Below are 26112 nucleotides of genomic sequence, written 5' to 3' on the forward strand. Positions count from 1 at the left end.
AAAATATGTGGATCTTCAGCACAGAGTAAGACAGATTGTCTCCTTCATTAACTTCTAACTGAAAAAAGTTATTTTGAAATTGATTTAAAAAAAATTAATTACATCTATAATGAAAGAGGTAATAAAGTAATTGTCAATTATGTGTGGATTTTTGTCTGAAAAACAAAATGAAAAGCAAGAAATACCTTTAAAATATCTGTAAAATGCGAAGTTGAATTGGTATGCTACTTACTGTGTAATAAAAGTTGATGTAAAAACTCAATATCTGCCAGTCAGTAGTAATTGCAATACAGAGCCATATTCTACTGCTAACAACACTGAGTGAATGGATAACTCCCTGAGGAAAAACACTGCTGATTTCGATCATGAAATTGTTCTCTGTTAAAACTATCATTACTGAAAAGCCTCGGTCTTATAAATGTATAAAATTCTGACTTAAGTTTATCCATGGCTAGTATGTTTACTTTTGTATCAAAAATGTTCTGTAGCTTTTATAACTTCTCTGACTTGCCCATGTGTTTGTGGAAGGCCAGTCATAGTCCTTCTCTGTTTTGATAGTTAAATAGATTTATTTTAGTATTTGTTTTGTTTGTTTTAGTTTTTTTCTTTTATAACAGACTCTTAGTTGTCTCAGACATCCTAGTGTCATCTTCACATGCTGTGTTAAGGCTAATCTTGAATGTTGGGGACAAGAAATGTGTACAGTCTTTGAGGGGAATTATGGCTGATGACTCTTGCAGTTCCACTCATTCATGTCTATACCTACTAAAATGACTTCCTTAATCTTGCATTCACCTTTTTCATAAGCTGCATACATTTTTGTCTCTTGCTTGATCAAGGATCAGTGATATACCCAGGTAAGCTTCATTTTATAACAGCATCTCATGATTTCAGTTGACAAATAATGTTTTGCACTGGTTATCTTTACATTAAATTTACTTTAAATTAGGTAATTGGTTTCTTGCCATATCACATTCTGACCTTCTTTTCTCCTGCAATGCTTTCTGGTATGAAATTATAGGCAAATTTCAGTAATTTGCTTCTTTCAGGGCTAAAAAACTTTTCACAGTGGACTTAAGATCAGTCTCACAGGAATAACACTAGTAACTTCTCTGTGATCCACTCTTTTCTTTCCTTTTAACAGGGTCCCTGCAATATCTTCTTAACGCCATTTTTTACCCACTACATAGTTATAGGATTAATGCTGATTTAATATTTTCTAGGACAAGAATATTAATTGGATGTTAGAGTTCACTTAGTTTAGAGACAGCATATGTCTTTTTAAGGAAAAAGCACTTGCCTTCCCACGTAAATATATTGCATTGGTCTGGAACGATAATTTGATAATGCATTAAATTCTACTCCTCACATACTTTTTGTCTTTAACTGCTCTCCACTTTAAAATTTATTGTATAACTTGCTCTATTAAACATCACAACAAGATATCCATTATTTCCTGGAGCATTATGTCATTCATTCTTGAGTATAGATGAATTTTCTACTTTTCCTTCAAATATTGCCATCTAAATTTGATAGGCTTCTGAAAAATAATTTAACCAAATCAGCAATTTTGCTACTTTTCCCCCTGATCCCGTCAATTTCAGTACAATAAAGACTTTGTTTTGTTTATGGCTCTACCCACAACTAGGAATATCTATTTCTCTGCATTTGATTCCTTTAGCCCTTCGGTTTCATCAAATTTTGAATTATCTTTAACCATCTTGTAGTTTTCCAGGATAATTGCATTTTTTTCTCTCTCTTAATGTAATGATTCAGAATTTATTTTAGTTTTATGTGCAAGCTATAACCTGGCTTGACTTTTAGGTTTCTTTTATTGAATAGCTGATATTTCTACTCCACATGAATTTGTTCTTATTCATAATGTTTTTTTAAGCATACAGCTGTCCAATTAGGTCAGAAACCCCTATGCTGTGAGGTTTTTGCCCCCATTTGAGAATCCAGTTCCAGATAGCTTTTTAATCTTCAGTACCAGCCTTCCTCTTCCATGAATTTGTTGGAGCAACTGGCTTGACTGATTACTTTGTTTGTAGGAGGCTGCTTGTTGGGATTCATCAGCCTTGATTACAGACTTACTTCGTTTAGTTTAAACTAGAACAACTGGACCAAAGATAATTTTTTGTGAACATCCATCGTATATAGTTCTCCCACTTTATCAAAACCAAATTTTAGGAAACATATCTTATTGATTCAGTGGTTATTTAGTTGACAGTAAGTAGATTCAGTCTGTTGGTGGCAGCTTACTGCATAAATATTCATTATTTGAATTTTAAGTTATTTTGATTGGAACTGGAATTAATTAGCAAGTTTGTGCTCTTTGACTGAAATAAGCCTTATTTATCCTTCTAGTGCAAATAGTCACTAATAAGGATTCAAAACGACTTTTATTCAGCATTGTGCATAAATAAAGTTTATTCCTCCAGTAAAGTCCATGCCAGCAGACTTGTTCAGGAGCTGTAGATGATGGTATTATGAAATCTGGATATTATTTATTTACTATGCTGTATGCTGAAACAGGATGCAAAAGGTCAGATTTTGGGAGCAGACAACACTGAGTTTTGAATAACACTTCCAATGTTCCTCCAGGATTACTAAAGAAGCACCTGGCACTTCAGTAAATGCATTGAGCAGGATAAACTCTTTCTAACAGCACAATCTCCAAACTGTCTGTGATTTATTCCTTATGTAAAGTGCTGTACTAGTTTGAAAATTGACTCTTCTGTTTAAAAAAAAAATTCCAATGATAAAATGCTAATTTATTTCAGTGTCAAATGTCTTTGGTTGACATATCACAGTCTTTTTTCTATTTGCCAGTTCTGCAGTCTTCAAATGATATCTGATAGTCTAGTTATGTTTTTCTTGACAAGCATCTGCAACTGTAATGAGTATCAGGCGGGCCAATGCATCCTTCAGTTATACTCTGGCAGCACGTTGCCTTGCAGCCGTATCCTCTCTTAGAACTGCGCACCTGTACAGCCTTCCATGAGATACCAGTTACAGCTGAGAGTGTTATCTGAAAAATGAAGCTGCACAGAGGAGGCTGTTTTTGTTTGTTTTTTTTTTTTTTAATGTGGTGAATGATGGTTCTCAAGCCATAAAAGCAGTCAGATTGCTCTCCTCATTTGCTAGTCACGAGCAAATGGCAATAATAAATGCTGGTATGACTCAAGATGTGCAAAAACTAGAAGCATATCTAACAAGTTAAAAGATGTATTTGAAAAATAGGCTTTCAGGACACATGCACTTGAATATTTTTTTTTTCTTCTTAGCAACTGTTTTCACTGCAAACATTCATATGCAAAGTGGTTTTGGTTGTTTCTGCTGTCTTCGTGACGCAGGAGTAATCTACCAGAAGAGCAGACTTTCTGAGAACTGACATTGTAATCAAGGAAACTCTAGGCCAGTTGTCTCGATATTTTAATTCCTTTTCTGCCTAACCGATACACAGTATTTTTCAAAGTTTAATGTAGTATATTATACTACTGTCTTTCATTGAGTATCCTGGCAATTAAAACTGCATCACCTTCCCCCCCCCTCGCCCCATGGTAAAGGTGATGAGGAGAACAGAAAAGAGCACAGCAGGCCCTTATTCTTGTAGGCAGTTTCAACAGTCTAATTTTGTCAATCTCCTTGGATGCCAATATTGAGAGAACACCAGGGCTACGCCCTGAAGCTATTAAAAGCAACTTTGATTCATCTGTATTTCTGTTTGTTTGTTGTAGTTCTTGCAAGGTGGGCAGTTCAGAAGTTCAGCTGTTGGGTCCCTGAAGTCTGTAATCAAGGCAGTGTGTAAGGAAGAATCTTCATTTTTCAGCAATGCAAACCTGTTCATTGACATGCCCAGAATCATGGGAGTCTCGGAGGACAATATGGCAAAATATGGCATTCCTGAAGACTCAAGTAAGAAAAACTATCAATTACAAGTTGCATGTATGCATTCAGAGTTTTGAGACCTTTTTCCCTCTTAAATGGAAATGTTTATATACCAGCTGACATCTCAGTTGACACTGTAATCCTGAGCACAAGGGTTGATCAATAAAAGTTTTATGGCTATGAGATAATTGTGGATGAGACAGAAGTGAATCTGGTTGTTTTCTATCTTTGCAAATAATAAATAAGAATATTCCTGTCTTAGAGACATATTTATTAAAATTTTAAAGCACTTGGTATTAAAAATATATCTTTGAGATGCAAGATTGAGAATTTATTGCTGCATGCCTTTCTTCTGTGAACACAAAGCTGTGGTATTACTGCGCAGTAAAATATGCAAGCCCTCTGGATAAAATAAGTTTTTGAATATTCCTATAAAGAGAATATTCCTGTTCTCTTTATTAAGTGCCCAGAAAATCTCTTAGCTCTTACATAATTTCACCTTTGCTCCCTTTCCTAAACATACATTTGACTTACCCTGATTAATATTTTAATAACCTTGTTAGTGCCTCAGTGACCCTGTGCAAGAGAATACAGTGATAGAGTGTCACTAGGGAAGGATCTGTGACTGTGAATCATGGCTCTATCATCTATTGGTTTCTACAGCCAGAAACTGACTCTGACTTGGCTGGGACCCCTGGGAGGGACCCAGAGCTCTGCCCTAGCCTTCTTCACTTGCGTGTGGGATAGCAGTAAGCAGTCAGCTCTGCTTCTCTTTCCTGTTTGAAGAGTGGAGTTAGCAGGATGGCTGATTAGAGGGATTGTTTGGGACTCAGTCTCTTTCAAAGCTGTTTAGGCCAGAAGCACTATCTGTTTCTCGATGATTTTTTTTTTTTTTTTTTTTTTTTTAAATATTGTCACAACTCTGGAGTGTTGTAAGACCTTTTACCTTAGGACCTTGAAATATCTTTAAAGCATCAGTTAGTTCCAACATTCCTATGAGCGAATTAATACTGTTTCCCATATTTTACAAATTGGTAAATGAGGCAATGGAAAATGAAAATAAAAAAAATTATATGAAGCCACAGAAACTTGATTTGTACTCCTTCAGTGATTAACTTGTATATATTTTGTGTACAGGACACTTGCCAATGACTTTCTGAAAATCACGGCAAACTCAGATTAGCAAGTCTTTTCTGTCTTTAGCATACTGATGTTTCTGACTGGCCACTCCAAGCTGGCCAGTCAGAAACATCTTAATGTTTTTGACATTCTTTGACAGCAAAGAATTAAACCTCTTAATTCTTTGCTGTCATTTAGCAATGATTGTGTTTAGTAATTATTGTTTCCTTGAAGAAAGTAAAAATTTGGGCAAAGGACTGGATGTTCTTAATGGTACATTTCTGACACTTGTTTCTTTAACTTTTGGCAGGAGTTTAAATGTTTTTGGCCTAATTTTCCATTATGTACCATAATTTGTCTTCCTTGAGGAGTTAATGACATTATTTAATATTTCCTCACAGCACTGGAAATGGGATATTTCTAAATCCAGTCATAATAAATAATGAAAAACCCCAAAACACATGAGCTGGGCATAAAAATCTAAATATTTCTCACAGAAAACTCATTGCCTTTGCTTGAGTGCAAGTGCAGTGGGATAACTTGGAAGCTATTCTTTGGATCCTAGTTCTGAAGGACATACACCTTAATGCATTAATAGCCCCATCTGATGTAAGAACATGTTTTTTTGGTAAGGAATGGAAAAGTCAATTGATTAGATTTTTCAAATCAAGAAGTTAAGTGTCATGCCAATTTTTGCCCGTGTTTTTGGTAGGTTCCTATGAAATTATACAAATAAAAAACTCTGTATTTTTGAAGGAATTTATGTATTCCTACTTCTTTCTTAAGTAGGAATAAAAAGCTACAGAACAAGCTAGAGTGTGGAGTAAGTCTGTTTTTTTAAGGTGACTCTTCCCTCAGCATTCATTTCGTGGGCAGAGGTTTTGCATGTGTCCTTCCACTCTAAAATGCACTAATGTAACTTTTAGGATAGATGGGGTTCACAGGCTCCTTTTCACGAATGTGAGCAGCTCTTTGGATTCTGATTCTTTTTTTCTTATCTAATGTTTAGAGTTCTGCATCTTCAAGACTATCATGGGCTGTGGTTAAACAATTTCTGTTCAGGGACCTGTAGTGATTGCTTAGCAGAAGTTGTATGGTATTTGGCATGGTGGTGTGGCAGGTCCTAAATTAAGACTCAAGCTTTTCTTTGAATTAAAAAAATAGTAATAATCTAACCTCACCTGTGTTGTCTGTCTTAAATGTGAGTCTGTCTTTGTTTTTGCAGCTCCATTTTGCTTGAAGCTTTATAAGGAGATTTTGCAGTCTTCTAATGGGGCTTTGCTATGGACTTTCCTGAAACCTTTATTACATGGGAAGATACTGTACAATTCAAATATCAACATGGTTGACCTGGTGATGGAGAAGGTGAGTATCAAAAGAAACACTATTTCTGTTTATTGATTTTGTCTTTGTACTTCATTTTAAAGGTCCACTTCTTTCAGGGTAGGTAGAAGCAATTGGATAATTGCCTTTCAGAAAACTGGATCCATCCTGCCCCCTGAGTTCTCACCTTGTTCCCACTTTAAGCTTAATATTTCTCTTAACTTTTATCCTACTTGTTACAGTAGTTTCACCTCAGTGTGAAAGGCAGAATTTTGTTCAAAGTCCCTTAAACCTTGTAAATAAAGATTAAAAAGAACATATTAGCAGAAATGTTGTGTGAATAATGCCGCATCAAGGTGTAGGATATAGGTATTCCAAGTGAGCTTTTGCTCTCAACATTTTCTTACGGTGGGAACTCTAATGGGACAGCATAGAGAGTTGTGGGGAAAGGATGCTCCAAGAACGAAAGCCTGTTGTGAGCTGTGTTTAAAAAAACCCAAGAACCTACAGTGTATCCTTTCTGATTATGTTTCTAACACCAGTAGTATGAATGACCGGTAGTAGCTGAGCTGCCATATGTGTGGATGCTGATGACTTGATATTATTCAACAGTTTTACTGTCTCTGCAGTTTTGGTATGGTAGGTGCTCTGTCTTGAGCATGATTATCTATAATAACATGTTTGTTCATGACTAGCTTTGAGGCACTTCTGTAAGAGGAGGAATGATGACTTTTTTTAAGTACACATTAGAGTTCTGTGCAAATTTTGCATTTATCTTACAAATATATGATTTTTACCCTGGAATATTACTTATTGCAAGATTGGTAATTTAGGTTAATTTAAAATCTAGAAAAAAGCATTACTGGTTGTAAGTGGTACACAAAAAGACTGTAGTAACTTTAAATGTGATGATAACTATTTCCCATGTAAATGGAGTACAACATGGTATTCTGACTTATGCTCTAAAAAGATAGTTAAAAAAAAAACCTAAGCCACAAAGCACATACTAGATAGCAGATACTAGGTAACTTTATAGTTTCTGCTGTCAATAGGAAATAAGGTTTCAGTGGTTTCATATTTTGCAGTTAAATAACTTAATTTGGGCAACAGGCCCTCTCTGGAGTTGAGTATAATTAATTTTAAATTTTTAGTCAGCTAAAAATGAAGCTGCTCTAGATGTTTATAGATGGAAATTCTATAAAGAATGAGTTGTAAGAAATGATAAAAATTCCAAATCGTTTTGAATACATAATTATATTCTGTGTTACAATGACATTTAGAATAATGCACTTAAGACATTTCCACATTATTTTGCCAATTAATATGCCAAAACCACATTCTTAAAAGCATCTGTAAGAAAGATAAATCTCCTGACATACGCTGTGTTCCCCTATAGATCTTTTAGTGAAATCAAGACTGAGTAATACAATTCAGAATGAAGTTTGCTTGTGGGTTTTTGGTTTTTATTTTTAATGTTCTGGAATGATACAAAGATTCTAGTAGATGCCTCTAGCGCATTGTCTCATTCTCATTATGTATTCTCAGGCTCACAAAAGTTCCATCAGCTTATTCAGGAATCTGTGTAAATACACCCTCACCCTTCCCCAAGACGTGTAGATCTAAGAAGCAATTATGGATGTGTATCTGTTTATGTGTAAATATGAAAGTAGTAGGAAAGTTTCTTCAACATTTTTTTCATTTGTTTCATTACAGAAGCCTATCAGCTATTGCTTGAACAGAAACAAAATTTAAATGCAAAATATTGTCCCAGGTATCTTAAACACAACTACTAAAACTCAACCCTGTAGCCCTTACACAGACAAATCTCCTACTGAAATTGGAACAGAAGTTCTAATTTCCTTTAAACTATGTGACCACTTGGCAGCTCTTTACTGGAAGAAAAACGTAGAGAATTAAAGCTAAAAAAATATGGATGTTTGTATACTAGGATATATTCTGTAAGTTTTTCACATGGACTATTTTGTTTCAAGACTGTATAACTGACCATTCTTCGATAAGTTGTGAGGTTGCTGATTTTACCTTCTGAGAAGCCAACAGTTCTAATGTGTAGAATAACAGTGACCGGCACAGATACAGGCTGCAGTGCTGACTGAGAGCAAAAAAGTTCAGTGACAACCGGCATCCAGGAGTTCAAAGACCATGTGTGATGTCTTTGATCCTTGCTTTCACAACTGAACTTTTTTGCCACTGATGAGCCGATCTTATGAAAGTATTTATTTCAAAAGATTCTCATAGTTGATCTTTTATTCAGGCAATCACATTAGGACAACTTTGTGCTATTTCTTTGTAATTGGAACAGTCAGAATATATATATATATAAAATATAAATGCAGCAAGACAATTGAGAAATGAAATAAAAGAAAACTAGTCTAGCAAATTCTTTAATTTCACTTTCCTGCCTTTTTGTCTAATATAATTAGAAAAATTGACAATGAGTTGAGTAAGTTCTTATTCTAAACTTACATATGCTGTCTGGCTTTGCATAAGCACAATTGACTTGTCAGCCTGTTAAAATATGTCATTATAAAAGCAGTTCAATAAGCACAAAATACTATTTTTATTTATTCTTACATCAGGAAGAGGGTTAGACATATTCAATCCAGACAGGACCATAACTTATATTGAAGACTCTAATTTTAATCAAAGGCAATATTCAGCCTAGGTGTTACAAAGAATATTTATTTTAATGGAACTTCATTAATTAGGAAGAAGAGAACTTGAAGAGAACTTCTATTAAACATCAAAGTCCAGCTAGTCATTAGCATACAAACTCACAGGAGTTGCTTTACCATGTAAGTTTAAGCATTCATCTTGCCCTAGGTTCTGAATCCTACTATAATTAGTGAAGGGTGTATAGGGAAGAACTGACGAACATGTCAGTAAAGTGATATTCCCCCCAAATACTGTCCCAGCTTCCAAAAACTTAAGGGTCAGGCTTGCCAGGACTTTGCTGCTATAATTTGTCCACTTGCTTTTTAAGCTTATGTAAACTCTTAGTATTCATAGTGCCTGTGGTGAGATGTTCTTCATCAACAACCTCTTCCTCACTTGTTTGTTCTTCAACTGAGGCAACTTCATTTTTAAAATCCTATGTTTAGATCTCCCAATTGTATTTATTTCTATTCTCTATTTCCACTACTACTTTTAATTGTAATTTATTATTATTATTATAGCAAAATTAAAATTTGCTTAGTACAGATTTCAGAATTATTAATCTGTAGTCCCCTGGTTCCCCGAGCATCTTTTTTTATGAATAGCATTGCATTTGTTATTTTCCAGTTCCCTGATAACAAGGGAATTTTAATCAGGAGGTTACACTACAGTGAATACTTCAACTATTTAATCCTTGAGTGCTCTTAGAATTCTTGGCTGGATGTTATCTTGTACTGGAAACTACTTATTGTTCATTTTGTTAAATTGTATGACCTTTTTTCTATTGCTGCTTCAATTTGAGACAGATTTTCTAAAGTGTTCTCCATGTAGAAGGCTTCTAGAACTTCCCCAAAGCGTACTGTGGTGAATGAGAAAGCAAGAAAATTTAGCAAAAATTTAGGCAAAAAAAAAGGAAAAAACAAAACACTTTTTTCCCCTAGTCTGTCTTGTTTTCTTATTTGGATGTAACTTCAATTTTTTCTAAGGATGTTTTCTAATAGTTTTGTGCTGTGTAGTGTGTGTGTGCATGCATATGGTCTTCCTCAAGTCTTTATCAAATCTTTTTTTGATAGGCAATATGTATTTGGTCAGTTTCCTCTATGCCGCCTTAGTCTCTGTACCTCCTGCACACAACTTACCCCTTTGCTGCTTTTTATTTTGTTCAAATAAGCTTCTACATTATATAAAGCTCATATTTTCCAAAAATCCGTGCTGCTGCAGTAATTTTTTTTTTTACTTGTTTGCGTAAGGAGGTTGAATACAAGCACGTTATGGTTACTGTAGCTCTTTGAAAGTGACTTCAGCAAACAAACAAACAAAATCTCTTGTGCTGTTCAGAATCAAGTCAAGAAGCACTAAGATCTGAGCTCTGCTGCTTGATACAACAATTTCTAATGATATCTGAAAATTTTATCTCCTTGTGTTCCAGTGTGACCTGTGCTTGCTCTGTACTGGGAAAATAGCAATCTCCCATTTTGGCTGTTTGCTACCCTTGCAGCCTTTCTGGTCTCCCTCAGCTTGTCACCATTGTGCTTGGACAGTGGGTTACATGATCTGATATTTAGGCCTGTCATTTCAGTCCATGAGGTTTCTGGGTTGCTTGTTAACAGAAGAACTTGTATAGCTGATTTGACACCAAACTTTAGTTTAACATTTAGAATCACTATCCCTTTGAAAGTGGAATGGGGAACCTCATAGAAGTTAAATGCATAAATTCTTTCAGGAAAATGAAATTATCTGCAAGGGTCTCTTTGGGGCATTCTGCGCTACAAACGGGAAGAAAGAAACACCACAAATTGTTTTCTCATGTTGCATATTTCTCATGCTAGGAGTAGGATTTTGCAAAAGGCACTTAAAATACTATGGCAAAAATTGTGTACTTTCAAGAGGAATTATTGCAAAAAGTGTGGTCCCAAATTGGAGTTTACAACTCATTGCAGACACTCTTTGCTGGGAAATGTCACGATCTCTGCCATAATAACAATACTGGATTGTTCTTAAATGCACTTCTGTGACTGATAACACCAATTTAAACAAAAAGATACTGCAATATTTTCTAATCTTGAGTACACTTGTGATCTGTTTAAAACAGGCTGGAAAAAAATTGATGGTTGTTTGCTAGTACCTAAGAGAGAGATTGTAGCTTATGCTTGACTGGGACAGAGAATATTTTGCTATACTCAAGTCTACCTCTGCAAGAGTATTTTGAAATGGATTGAGTGGTTAGTTGAATTTATTGTCCAGACCATGCTTCCAACTTTCACTTTTATTATATAGTCAGTCAAAGTAGTCTGAATAAAAGACCCACAAGGTCTGCAAAGGCTTTCTTTTGAATATGTCCTAATTGTATTTTTTTCTGTCTTTCTGAAGCACCTCTATGATACTCTGTATGAAAGAGACATTATAAAATAAAGAGGTGTTTCTGATGCTTCAGGTAGGAAGCATACATGTTGCAGGAAGACTTTGATTTGGTTTGCTTGGTATTCAGAGACTGCAACAAATACTTTTCATTTCTTAAGTAGAAAAAAGAAAACATGGATATCCTTACTGCTGACTATCAAAGTGAAATGGAAATTAGTTGCAGAAGATCTGAAGCACGCCAGTTTTTCCTGTTTCTTAAGATTTGTTATGCTCAGTTTTTACTTCATTTGTCTCTCTGTATTCTTTTTCCCAGGCTAATTTCACTTTTGGTTTTGTGGAAAACTTGAAGACTTATTCTGAGACATGGCTTAGGATGTCTGAGGTTTTTAAAACCAGTGGAAATGTCCTCACAGTCTCACGACTGCAGGTTGGTGAACTATGGGAGGGCTTCCTATTTTCCAATTATTTGGAATATTTGGAATTCCAAAATTATTTGCAATGTGATCTAGACAGAATTTCTATACATGTAAAACTGCCCATCTACCTGGCTTCAGGTTTAAAAAGAGCTGGAAAAGAGGCAGATTAGCTTTAGGTTACGAGCCTACAGTGTGATACTGAGAAAATTCTGAGGTGAAAATACTTAAAAGCATTATTATCTCAATATGTTCAGTATTACCAGGCAATAGGGGAAATAAAACAAGTAGGTACACCTACAAACTTTATACAGTTATTTAAAACAAATGTAAGATTGTAGGAAATAAACTCTTTTCTGCAACTTGTTTGTTTATCACTTGCTTTTTCCAACAATGTGTGCAACTAATAAAAAAACTGATGTGGGAAATATTGACTAAAAAAAAAGAGCATTGTTGTTATTGGGATTTTTCCTATTCTACATATTTGTGTCTTTTTTTTTCCCCAATAAAATTTAGTTTTGGCATGTTTGACTTGTGAAAACATGCATGGCTTTACACTTTGGGAAAATAAGCAGAATCCTGTCATGGCCCATACATATCAATTGAACTTTTAAGTTCAATTAAGGAATGATGCTAGTAATCATGCATTAGACTTGCAGATCCCAGGATGCTCTTGCAGAGCTCATAATTTTTTTCCCCCCTTAGAACTTGGCAGATGAGGTAAAAAAGTTAAAATAATGTAAAAGGAATTCCCAAATGCCAGTTTTTTAAAGATATTTATTTTACTACTGCCAGTGCTAATAGTATAATGATCCAAAAGTCTTGCAGGAAAAGAAAATGGGTTTCTGTCCCAGCAGACTTACAAGAACATTAGAATGGACTCACAGTTAAAATATTTGCAGTAAAGGAGGACAGTGATGTACAGCAATGGGGAGTATATGTTCTGCTGTTTATTTGAAATGTGTGGAGTTAACCTGTTAAGAGGGGAAGACTGAAGACATGGAGAGGCTGACTTCTCCAGTGTTATGCAGGAAATATTGGTAATGGAATTGAACATGAATGTCTATGTATGTTTTATATTTCTTTAGAGAAGATAAACCACATGTAACATATAACATTTTTCATTTTAGGAAGCACTGCAAAGCAATTTCATAAAGCACTTTATAGAAAGTAATTTGGATATTGATGTGGAAAAACTCTTTAAAAAAATGCAAGTGTATGGTATGTACATAAAAGTGCACGTACTGATTACCCTTATTAGACTTTAACTTGAACTTAGAACTATGTTCAGTTGAAACTGAATGTTTTACCTACTTAAATGATACTAAAGTACCAGACTTTAAATTCTCTTGTTGAGTTAGTCTCAAATATTTCTAATTGTCTTTTTTCTTCTGAGTGACTGGGTAATTTGCATTTCAAAATATTGAAAGACTTGAAAAATCTGGTAACAAATTAGAAGTGGCAAACTGTCATTGGAGAGTTAAAAACATAGGAGCTATACTTAAAAGGAGGGAAGGGAGAAGTAATCCTGGTAGACGCAGTTCCATTAAGTAGGAGTAAATTTTTGTAGCAAATTTTGAAGGAAAACTATATACTTTAAATGGAAATAAATAGAAAATGAGATTGGATACAGTGTGTTTAATCAAAAGCTATCTGTATTTTTTTTCTCCTTTTATTGAGAATTAGTTGCATGTGGTCTCCTTGAGCCTCAGAAAAGCCCGAGATATGGTTATAATCAGGGAGCAGCAAGGCTGGGCTCTGCTCAGTAGAGAGTAAACAGGGTCAGACCCAACCCTGGGATGGCCAGGCCGGGCCATGGGGGCAATGCTGAGGCCAGGCCAGGCCATCACCCTGCGGGTAGGGGTCTGGGCCCAGGTCAGCAGGTCCATGGCCAGGTCTTCAGACAGGCTGTGATGTGGTGGGAACTGCAGGCTGGGACAGGCCTAGCCACAGCTCTGTGCAGCTCTGATGGGAAAGGAGTGGCCCTGGCTCAGGTGTCCGCATGGGGCTGCCCAGCAGTGTCCCCCTGGGTCACAGCCATCCTTGGGTACACTCTTTCCGCCTTGGCAGCCAGATGTCCAGGAGCAGAGAGTATGCCCTGCAGGGCCAGATAGGTATCCCAAGGGGAACAGTTTATAATGGAGGAGACGGGATTATTATGAGTAATTTTGGGTATACAGAGATTTAAGGAGGAGAAGACACAGTATGCTGGAAATTTAAGTTACTTAAAGATTTTATAAGGATTTAATAATTGAAAAAAATTCAATATGTCTTGCTGTCAGTAAGGTAGGTGCATGATAATTAAAATAGTTGCTGGCATGTGCCAGAAAGAACTGTCCATACCAAAGCAGAGTCTAATGTCATTTAAGAAAAGTTAATGATTTTGAGGACCAGAAAGAGAGAAAAGTGGCATAAAATGCAATAACAGATAGTGCGACATCATGTGCAAAGGGAGCTGGGTGCTTCCTAGAGGAGGATAGTGGTAGCGAGGACAGATCGATGTAGTTTGTTATGAGTGAGTGTTAGGGTAATTATGAGCCAGACACAAATCTGTTCCAGTCGTTTGTTGGAGGAGGACAGTGATGAGTTCTCTAATGCCTCCATGAAGGAGCTATGTGGCCCTTGTTGCTGGGAAAAAAGGGCTTTACAGCAATACAGGTTATTAAGTCTTCTCTACATTCAAAGAATTAAGTCTAGAGCTAAAATAAACAAGTAAATGTGCCTGAAGTGCAACGTGTATTGGATTTCGGTACCTGCCTCTAAGCAGGAGATGGACAAAATCCACTGAAGTTCCTGAGAGCTTGTAAATGATGAAGTGTGTTCTCAGTCTTAAATAGTACTACTACCCTGAGCTGGTGCTGTCATGGTTGCTGTGAGCTGAAGTTCTTGGCTTTTCTTTTGCACATAGGATGTGAGATTTCATTGAAACTGGCCTTGATTTGAAGGCTGTGTTTGAGAAGGCTAGGACTAATTGCGCACACTTTCACTAAGAAAAATGGTGTCCAGAATTCAAGCCAGAAAGTAAGAATCTGGGCTCTGTATCCTCCTTAGGCGAGGGACTCAAACTTGAATCTGCTATCTCTCAGGAAGATTTTCTTAACCACTGAGCTGTTGCCTAGTCTGAGTCAGGCACAGCTCACCCCTCGTGGTGAAGCTGGATCACAATACAACTAAACAAAACCCGACAGAGTAATACAATTGGAAAGATAGGAGGGAGGAAAGAGCAAGTCTCTTAACCCACAAGGCCTGCTGGAAACATAGCTGTCTCAATATATTAGCTGAGTAATAGATGGATTTTGTTTGCTTGTCTAACACTGGGAACTACATGATCGGTTATGGGCAAACAATATTTCATTAAGTAGATATCAAGATCTCTTGATATGGAGTTATCAGGTCCATATTCACTGTTGCAGACAACATTATCACAGAAATCAGTGCATATGTTTCTCAAGTTTTAGCTTTTTAACAGAGCTAAGGACATTTGACAATATGTAATAAATGGTTAATAGTTTTGGACGGTGAATACAGGAAATCATTTAAGTAGAATGGCTTATGAAACTAGAATTTCTTTATTTTAATGGAATACAGTCGATAAAATTAACATCATATAAAAAGTGAAAATCAATATGGGCTATATATCACAATAGCATTTATGCCTTTGTGAAGCTGATCTGTCCAAAGTGCCAGAGCACTCTTCTGCATTTATACTTTAATTACACTTCTTTTTACAGATTTGTTTTGTCATTTTGCTTTTTGAAAAATGTCTATGCCCTCTTATTTTTATGTTGGTTTTGTATATGCTTTTTTGTTCATTTTATTAGTCTATAATCATGTGCAACTATTACTGTAAACCTCTGTTCTTACATTTTTTTTTTAAATTTCATTACTCTTATACTGCATCAGCTTTTTAGTCCTGTAATTATCTTGCTTGGACCCAATTAAAGACTTAAATGTATCCATATATGTTATTGGTTTTACCACTTACAATCTGTTTATTTCCATCCAAAGCTCAAGTTTTCTAAAATCACCTTATCTGGGTGATTATGTATTTTTGTCTTCTAACTGAAGCAAATATTCCCTTGGTTTATTACATCTACACTTGCATTAAGCTGACTTCTAATTATGCTCAAATCCAAGGTGCTTGTATCTTTTTCTACTTCTCTATGATGCTATAAAAAATGGTTAACAGTCTTAGTGACATGTTATTCACCCTGCTACTCCTGCTGGAAAGTGTCAGGGACGCAGAGTGGATTGATGTAGAACTCCTCCAACCTCTCTATAAAATTATCATGCTATAAGACCTCACAAAGTTATCAATTTCTAAAACTGTTTCACAGGGTTAGTGTGTCAGTTTTACTCATGTGGAACAAAGTAAATATTTAACTGAGGGCAGCAAAGTTTGTAGTTTTCTTTTTAAACCCTTCTTTACTTTCCAGACTAGCTTTGTGTGGGCAAGGCAATTGTATTCTTCTATGCTTGCTTTCCGACCCAGCAATTTGCAATAATTTCCTGGGTGTAACTGATTTTATATAAACCCTGTCCCACTAGAGCTTGTGAGCTCCTTGCTGGGCACAGTCCTTATGAACCTCTCAAGAGGCACTGGGAGGCCGTTGTGCTGCAGGCTCTTCTTTTAGATTCTTGTTTGCTGAGTCTCTTTCTTGTCCTTTTTCTGTGATTTCTCCCAGATGTGAAGTGTTTTTTCAGTACCAATGAACCTCCCTTAAGGAGGGCTACATGTGACCTGGGATGTAACAGCCAGGGTAAAAAAAAAAACAGGCAGCTTTTCTCTGTGCTACCTCTCTGCTGCCCTCATTGTAATTAAATAGTTTTATGTGTATATAGAAAGCTGGAAACAAATAGCTCTAACATCTTCACTGAAAACTGTGCCACCACCAAAATCACCTGATAACTAGAAACTTTCTCCTAATTTCTGACTTAAATTAATTCATTGCTGGCTTATTCCAATTTATTCTTCTTGCAACCTTTTACTTAAATAGTTCTTTTACCTAGTAGATTTACATAAACCAGTTATATTTCCTCGCCGTTACTTAATGGTAGGTTAAATAAACTAAGTGGAAGATGAGGGCTGAGTTGGTATGTAACAAAGTAAGAAGATAATAGTGAAAACAGATTTGCCGAGTTTTTTATTCATAATTGCTACATTTATAAATGGGAAAAATACAAGATAGGCAATTCTATAGATCTTAGTTCTAAAACTTTCCTGTGGATTGTATCTGTTCATATATATGTGTTATTTCTACGCTAGAGTACAGAAGTTCATGAACATTGTGAAAGACAAAATTTTGCTTCCAGAAACATTTAAGTATGCCGTACTCCAAGCAAGCAGCAAGCTAGTTGGTATTTCTTATGCTAAAATATTCAATAGTTTAATTCATAAGAGAGAAGTTTTTTTAGTTAATTGCTGATTTCAAATTAAGGTCTTTCAAAGATCAGCTGGTGAAGAGATCTCTGGTGATTTTTTTTTGTGTGTGTGCACATATATATAGGGCTATATCTAATTACACACACATATTTATAGAAATAAAAATATATATGAAAGCTTAGCCCTACTACTTGGGCTTAATGTTATGAATATTCTGTTCTCTCTAGTGCCACAAAATAAGTAGCAGCATAGGTATTTCCTTTGTTGTCGTCCTCAAGGATAGCAGTAAATAAGACATATAGTATCTATATTTGGCACTGTTTTCTTTCAACCCATGAATTCACCCTGTCATTGCTTTCCTGTCTTCTAGTTCTAGACTATCAGTTCCTCTACTTTTTCTCCTTGTGATCTTTATCCTTTCACTGGTAATCATGTCTCTTCTCCAGACTACTCCATACATTTTTCCAATTATCTGCCTTCCTATTGTAATATTTCCTGTGCTGATGCTGAATAATGCGTGAATAATTTATGATTCAGGGTTTGTCTGTCACCACTGTTATCAAATGAGGTCATCACTTGTCCTTTTTAAAGCCTATATCTTCAAGTGAATCTTGACAAATTTAAGATGGACACTTGTGCTGGATGTTTTACAACATTTTTTATTATCTGAGAAATTCAGATATTTCCATTAAATCCATATCAGTTAAGATTGTTTCTAGATCATGCTATCCTTCTGGTTATTCTCTCAAGCATAAGGATATAGCACTATCTCTACATTCTCTACCAACAGATGAAGATCTGAATTCCTCCAAAGGTTCAGTGTTTTGGAAACCGGGCTTTGGTTGAGGTATACAATTATCCTGGGTCCATAGATAAGATCAAAGTCAAAATGGAGGGGTTGCAGGCTTTTTTCAGATGCTTTTTAAATGTAGGGCTCGAGTCAAAATGCTTATGCCCTATATAACAAGGTGGTTGAAATATTTGCAGTTTCAAGGAGAGAAGAACTGGCCAATACATTACTAGATGAAAGAGATGGACCTCTCTTGTGAGGTTTGAAGTACAGTAACTCGCTTGTATTTGTGGGAGTAGTTATGGAAGGATAAGGAAATGTTCGAAGTCCTACAGCTTCAAGGACGTGGTCTCTTTCTAGAACTTTGCTAGAATTTGTTATGTTTTTGTTGCTCTGAAATTGAAGGAAAATGTAGCTGAGGACTTGTAAAAGCCACTGAAACATGAACTATGCTTCCATAAGTTCACAGTAAAATTCCTATGTTTTAAAAACTTCTTCCTTTTTTTAAATACAAAGGGTCTTTACTCCTATAGGATGTGCAAGTGAGAACATAGCTTTCTGTTCTGTTCATTAAAACTAAGGAAGTCCAATTTGTTTCCTCATCTTAGAAACTATGATGAACAAGATGCTTAACAGCTCAGCAAGTAAACAGATTGACCTGTTGTCACAGCTTGTAGTAAATATCTCTTCCTGTGTGTTACTGGACCGTTTCCAGCCTTTTGACTCTGTTGAGAAACTGGAGGAGAAGGCTCATGAACTCATGCAGCAAAATAATTTTTTGGCTAGTAAGTACCTTATTTAAAATGTATATTGACAGAAAACATCAGACTTTGTAGTTGTTGTCTGTGTTTATTGATAAGGTAGGTTAAGCTTACACAGTTTCAAAGTATGTATTAAAACAAATACAATACAGGCAAAATAAAGCACATTTACCTTAGAGGTATTCCTCAACATTTGAATGCTGTAATGTATCCTGTAAAGACTAATTATATTGTTTTAATTGTGGAACTGCCAAATGAATCCTTGGAGTCTGTTATTTCTAACAAAATATTGAAAAAAAAAAAAGTCATAATTGTTTAAAGTAGAATAAAAAGAGTTGAAAAATGTACAGTACTGAGGAAACTTGACTACTTATTATGACAAGATCATCTAGTTTACATACTTTCGAATTTTAATTTTTGTATTCTTGGCTTTGTAAAAAGGAGGGACGACAGGTGTTTTTGGTAAGTTCTATTCTTAAACCAACACCTCAGAGAAATTAACTTGTTTATTCAGAATAAATAAATTCTTAAGCAACGGATATATTTCTATTCTTCCCTGGGACTACACTCTCTATCCTTTTCCTGCATTATATCCTTATTGCTGAGAATCTTTTAATTGTACAAAAGAGTTTAAAAGACAAGATTTTTTTTCTTATTACACATGCTTTCTCTTCTTGCATAAAATGCTTTAAGTTGCATGTAGCCTTTCCAAAAGAGAGCTCTATTTAAGTCTATATAAAGTGTGCCACATTTTCTTCCCCTGTTCTTTTGTTTTTTGTTGTCTCCCTGGATTCCTGTAAGTACACAACAGAAGACATGTCAAAGCAGTTCTAGACAATGAAACTACTCAGTCTGGAATCCTATGTTTGTTCTGTAACCTGCACAATACCCCCTTTTGCAGAATGTGGAAATGACCACCCTCCATCAATATAAAACCAACAGGCCATACCATGAGATAAGGAAAATTTCCCGGAAGTACTTCCTAGTACTTCTGGGAAAGTCCCAATTTCACTTCCTAGGGAGTGAAATTGTTTGCCCCTTCAAGGGTAGAAACAGACAGATAGATCTTGGCCCCTGGAAAATTGAATTTACAGGTTCTAGATACATTTTGCTTCCACTTACATAGGGAAGGGTCATATGCTAACATAAGCCAAGACATTTCTTGGGAGTTTTTTCAGTACTGTGGCCTTATAATCTCTTCACATGCTTAAGGAGGGAAGATGGCATTTTAAGGGGCCTAACATGTCCAACATGTCAGTATTACATGGTCAGATATAGGCATACATTCCTTTCCATAGTAAGATATGAAAGTAAAGTGGAATTTTCCTTGCTTGCTTTGTTTGTAGCCTTCAAAGCCTTCATAGCCTCATGAAATGTCTTAGGAAATTAAATATTTGCATAAATGGGAAAATGAGATTGGCTAGTTGAAAAACTAAGCTTTACAGCAAAGTATTCTGTATCATATTATCTTTCAGAGAGCCAGGTGATAGGTAAGACATCTCTCCCCTTTCCTAAGGAAAAAAAGTCAACATTTCACATTCATCAAGAAGTTCTAAAAAAGTCTGGGTCACCCAGAAGGAAAATACAACCAATTTGCTGGTTTTGACTTCATGTTTCCAGCTACAGATTAAGCTTTTGTCTGCCTTTTTTTTTTAATATACAGAGCTAGAGAAAATAAACATGCAAATTCTGCTGTGCTAAACCAGAAGTTTTGTAATTGACTCAGAAATTAAAAATCACAGTAAATTTTAGTGGGTTGGTACTGTTTACTTTGTCACCCACTTCCAGGGGTTGGTACCCTTTGATGGACAAATTTTATGGCTGCTGCTTTCACTGTGGAATTGACATCAGTCCTCCCCAAAAAGGGGTTAAATCTGGATACAAAGAGAATAAACTGCAATTCAAAAAAACAAATCACAAAAGGAATTTTCTCAGATAAAAATGATTGTTGCAAAACCATTTACCATGTGAATAATTTTTTACATTTCATATTCATGAGTGTAAAAAATGTAAGTCTCTATGAAACCTACCATTCTTGTGTTGGGGGCTCAAGAAACTTTAGAGGCCTACCCTGACAGGTGAATGTATCCTACTATCATATGATAATTGGCCATGAGCTAGCTATGTAAATAGCATAAATCATATAAGCTTGGGTATGAAGCTCCTTTTCTTCTTGTGTCAGGTATAATCTTCAATATACCAAAGAACAAGACGCAAGATTCTAGCAATCTGCTTCCACGACGCATTTCATATACAATTAGAACCAGCGTTCTCTATAGCATGAGAACGGATTTGATTAAAAACCCAGCGTGGAAATCCCATCCCCAGAAGTTGCCAGCTGATGGGTTTAAATACAACCACGTCTTTATTCCTCTTCAAGACATGATTGAAAGGGCAATTATTTCAGCACAAACTGGAACAGATACCTCAGAGCCAGCCATTCAGGTGCAAGCCATGCCTTACCCTTGTCATACCAGTGATCTGTAAGTAAACTTTCAGCTTTTTAATTCAATATATTATCCTTAGTAGATTAGTGCTAGAGGACTAGGTCTTTGTAGTGGGTGAATGTATATCTCAACACAGGACTGAACCAGTATGTCCAATACCAGAATATTACAGCATAGCAAATATTGGTTAACAGCTGTGACCACAACACATTATGCAACTTCTGTCTGGCAAATGACTCCTTACAAGCTGTTTGCAGCTAGACTGCGGAGTCGTCTGCTGGACAGAGACTGTATCAACATATTGTGCAACTAACTTAGATTATGCTAAGAAACCCACTTTCCATCCTTAGCTGTCCTGTATGCAACCTGTAAATTGGTCCCTGGTATGTGTTGAAATACAGTGTAAAGTTGATGAAGCAAAAGAAAAAGTTTAGGATTGTTCTTTGTAAAACCATCAAAACATCCTGACTATTAGAATTTAAAATTATTCAGTGGTAATAAGTCTGTTAAAGTGGAGCAAAAGTTGAGCAGCTCATGTTATTACTTACCGTCCAAATATATTACTTCGCTGTAGACACAAATCTGAATTCTGTTTGACTTTCAATGGAGCCTTAAAGAGTGATTACATCAGTTGTTTGTTGACAAATACTAATATAATATTATAGTACCAATACATATATTTAGCTTGTTACATGAAAAATAAGCAATTCTAACCAGAAAAGAATAAGTCTTATTGCTCATGTCAGACCTTACTTTGTGCATACTTTGAGAATAGTCCCGGTATTAACCTATTAACATTCTGCTAAAAAATATTTTACCTCTGGGGGCTAACAACTCTGCCTATATTTTCTTTCATAGATTCTTGAACAATATAGGGTTTTTTTTCCCGCTTATGATGATGTTAACATGGATGGTTTCAGTTGCTGGCATGGTTCGCAAGCTGGTTTATGAAAGAGAAATTAATCTTGAAGAGGTAAGAGGCAGATTAGCCTCTGAAAATAAAATGTATTTATTAAAGTGTGCTGAAATACAAAACTTAAAGTTTGAGGTACTTTTATGTACTCATAATCCAGCTGGCTTTGTTTTCACTTGTTTCCTCTGGGCAGTAGGTTCTAGTTCTAACTGCCAACTCAGATTCACAACATTGTTTGAGCATCAGTTTCTTAGCATGCAAATATTGTCCCTGAGACAAAAAGCAACAAGCAAGAGATCCATACAAGTTGAAGCTGGAAACTGTTGTTTGGAAAAAGTACTTGTGATTAGAATGGCTTTTATTTTGGATTCTTTTTCATGTTTTGCTATATGTGGTCTAAAATGATAAAACTTCCTAAACCAAATTAAAAATTTGCCATGTACTGTGTAATTATCAGAAATATAAGGAAGGACGACACAGAAAAAATGAGACAATTATTTGCTTATATCAATGGCTAGTCTTAGCAGGTGCTAAGCATATGGAAGGACAAGGGGGTTTATGATACATTTTCTGTATGGGTAAATATACTTTTTTTTGAAGAATTATACTGGTCTTTACACTGCTGGAGTAAGCTTTTTTAATTTGGGAAATCATCTAATTTGTCTAAACTTTGTCTTGTAAGGCCTTATTTTTTTTTTAATGCTTTAAAATATTAAATCAACTTAATAAAGTTAATTTTGATCATCTTATGAAAGATGCATCAGAATTAGTATTAGCTTGTTTCCAAAAGCCTTTTTTTTAAAAAAGAGGGGTGATACCTCATACCTGGCTAAATTATTATTTGCATGCTAATACATAAAGTTTTACAGACATATCCATATGTTACTTTTAGTTCAGCAACCAGCTGGGAAAAAACATTTGTTTATATAGTGCTGTAGATATCCTCAGTAGTTTTTAGAGTATAAAAAGGCAAACTTGTCACTGGAGGACCCAGTAATCTGACATCTGGTCCTGCAACCCTGTGCAAAAGAGAGTTGTGCCTGAACACTGGGATTCCTCATGTTCGTATGTGATAAGCTCAGAGGCAGCCCTGCTCAGAACTGTGTTTGATCCAGGAGACAGCAGCAGAAAGTGTAGCACAGGAAAAGGGAAAAGGGATGAGTAATTTAAGGGGAAGATGACATCCTTTGGGGACCTGGTAGTGTCTTGGTGGCAACATGTTTTGCTTAAAAAATAAAAAAAAAAAAAGAGAGAAGAAGAAAATTTGTTTCCTAACTTTAACTCTTTTTGCTATGTTGTCTTGCAGTATATGAAGACAATGGGTGTACATCCAGCCATTCATTTCTTTGCTTGGTTTCTGGAGAATGTCATTGTGCTCACAATAAACAGCTGTGCTCTGGCCATCATTTTAAAAGCAAGTGGTATCTTTGCTTATAGCAATGGCTTCCTCATCTTCCTTTTTCTCCTGGATTTTGGAGTTACAGTTATTATGTTAAGCTATTTTTTGGGATCATTTTTTAGCAGTGCCGATACAGCAGCTTTGTGTGCCAGCCTTATGTATATGATCAGTTTTTTACCCTACATAGTTTTGTTGGTCTTGCAGAACCAGTTGAGTTTCACCAACCAGATTATAATGGTAAATATTTCTTTGCCTTTTCTAATTTTTCTCCTCTACCCTTGCTGTGGATTTCTGTAGTTCTGAAACTTTAGACTATAATTTACTTATTTTTTCCCAGGTTTCTGTTTGCTTTTGTGTTTCACTGGAAACCAGTCACGTTAACAGATATCTAATTGAGAAAATGTTTTGAATGTAGAAAGGAATCAAAACTAATTTTTCAGGGAAATTTTGTAAACCTACAGGAAATATAAGGAAGTTGCATTCCTCACGCTCATGAGTTCTTTTTATGTTTTGGCCTCAAAATATTTGTAATGTTAGTATACTTTCAAGCACACGTGATGACATGCCACTCCTGAAAGTCATTATTTGTTTGGAGGAAAACTAGTGCCTGATTCTCTGTTGAGTATAATTGGGGATTAGATCAGAAATTTGTCTTGTGCTTATCTAGCTATATAGTCTGAGGTATCTGTTTCTTTGGCATCAGTTCTTCCATGTACTTTCCTGTTTCATGTGTGCCATAGGCTGTTTTACATCTTTGTACCGTCTTGAGATACTATATCCCTGGCTGGGACATCAAATATCACCATCATACAATGCAAACCATATTTCACACATTGTAGCTTCACTCTTTCAAAATAACTCACATATCAAATTAAGCTGATGGAATAATTCATACACTGTTAAAAAAATGGACACTTTTTCAGTGTCAATTGGTCAGATAAAATATATTGGTTCTTTGCATACAAGTAAGCACAGACATAAGACTGCAGAATTCAGGCATAAATAGATAAGGTGGAATTTTTGGTGGTTTTTTTTTTTTTTTTCTGTTGTTGCTTTTTTCTCCCTCCTTTGGGCCACAGAGAGGGAAAAGTATGCATCAGATAACTTGCACACTTTAAAATCAGTTATTTCAAAATAACTCTTCAGATATCTTGCATTTGCTGAAAATCAGAGGCAGAAGCATGTGCAAAAGACAGTAATTTTTGAAGAGAGGGGAGAGAGCGTCAAGTGAGATGGTGAAACCTTAGCAGTGTAAGAGACAGGGACTCAGTTGATGGGAATTAGCATGAACTTCTCTGTACAAAAATGTAATCCATGCCATTAATGATTTTGAATTTTTTTCTAAGTAGCAGCCTATGCCATACTTCTTTCTTCAGACAGCTGGCAGGATGTGTTCTTTTTGTGTCAAATATTGCAGAAACCTTATTTAATTGCATTATTTTAAAATAGGAGATAAAGTGAACTTCTATTTCAGCTCAATTTCAAACTGCAGAACTTTATCACTGAGTAATGCTTATTAATCTTAGTGATGTTTTGGCTCTCCCTATCAGCCTTCATGAGCTCGCCACTGTTTTTCCATTGATCATCAGTCACACCTCCTTGTTACACTACATCACTAACTTGCTCATTTTCTGTTTTGTACTTCTGTGATACAGCATGACTATGTTGCTTCTTGGAAATCAAATGTTGTTTTCTTGCACAAAAATGCTGTCTCAGCATATAGTACCCAGTGTGCGTGTTCCTTCTGCCTCTATCTCTTCTTGAGTTCTGGTCTTACAAAAATGGGTAAGACCACTGCTCTTACTACAGAAAGTATATTCCTTTGCATGATTTTACAGTGTTGCACATTATATGTTTTCAGTATGTGGTAGATTTATGATGGGCTATAACTTGTTATGAAGTTAAATAATGCTTTCCAATATTAATAACTAGGAGCTCTTTAAGGTGGAGCAAATACTACTGCAGTATTTGGGGAGTGTTGTTAAAACATAAAAGGACATAATGATCAATAGCCTATGTGAAACAAAGGTCTATTTATTTTGTGCTTGCTTTTAGTATCACAAGTTATTTTATTTCATGGAGCTTGTTAATGACGTGTTTTATTTGATGTTCACATCCTGTTTCTCCTCTGGTGTTGTAGTGTCTTCTGTCTACAACTGCCTTTGGGCAAGGAGTATTTTTCATTACGTTCTTTGAGGGCCAAGAAATAGGTAAGCTCTCCGGTTAGAAGAAAAGCTTTGTAATTATTATTTCAAACTACAGTTGGAAATGTTTTTCACTTTGTTCTGAAACAAATCTCTAATCATGAGTTAACAGGATAGACCATAACAGGAGAAAAACCTTTTTAATGCCCCTTGAAAACAGAGTTAAGCTTGTGCTGCTTTCTAGCAGTAAATTAAAGTGGGCTTAGCATTGCTCTATTTGCAATACAGGTTGGAGGAAAATCTCTGCATCCCGTTAGATGACAGAATGAGTGTATTCAGCCAATGCAATTGTTCTAGAGATGCAATCCCAAACTTTATATTTAGTGAAATTCAGTACAGCTACCTAAGGGTGAGTATTGAATATTGAATAACTGAATATTATTTCACTCATTGAATGTGTTATTTTTCTCAGTCCAGTGGAGGAAGCTTTGGCAA

General features: G+C 35.7%; 1 protein-coding gene across 1 annotated transcript in view; it reads left to right on the plus strand.

Annotated features, from left to right (window-relative positions):
• The window catches only part of ABCA13 (ATP binding cassette subfamily A member 13), a 176157-nt gene that overhangs the window by 36116 nt on the left and 113929 nt on the right, over positions 1 to 26112 (plus strand). The window contains exons 19-27 of the mRNA XM_075495780.1: positions 3741 to 3918; positions 6236 to 6375; positions 11681 to 11794; positions 12911 to 13001; positions 18562 to 18738; positions 20897 to 21197; positions 22020 to 22134; positions 23381 to 23710; positions 25614 to 25683. Of these exons, the coding sequence (XP_075351895.1) occupies positions 3741 to 3918; positions 6236 to 6375; positions 11681 to 11794; positions 12911 to 13001; positions 18562 to 18738; positions 20897 to 21197; positions 22020 to 22134; positions 23381 to 23710; positions 25614 to 25683 (1516 nt within the window). The remainder of the gene's footprint in view (positions 1 to 3740; positions 3919 to 6235; positions 6376 to 11680; positions 11795 to 12910; positions 13002 to 18561; positions 18739 to 20896; positions 21198 to 22019; positions 22135 to 23380; positions 23711 to 25613; positions 25684 to 26112) is intronic.

The sequence above is a fragment of the Mycteria americana genome, chromosome 2, assembly GCF_035582795.1.
Source record: "Mycteria americana isolate JAX WOST 10 ecotype Jacksonville Zoo and Gardens chromosome 2, USCA_MyAme_1.0, whole genome shotgun sequence".
NCBI classification, from domain to species: domain Eukaryota; kingdom Metazoa; phylum Chordata; class Aves; order Ciconiiformes; family Ciconiidae; genus Mycteria; species Mycteria americana.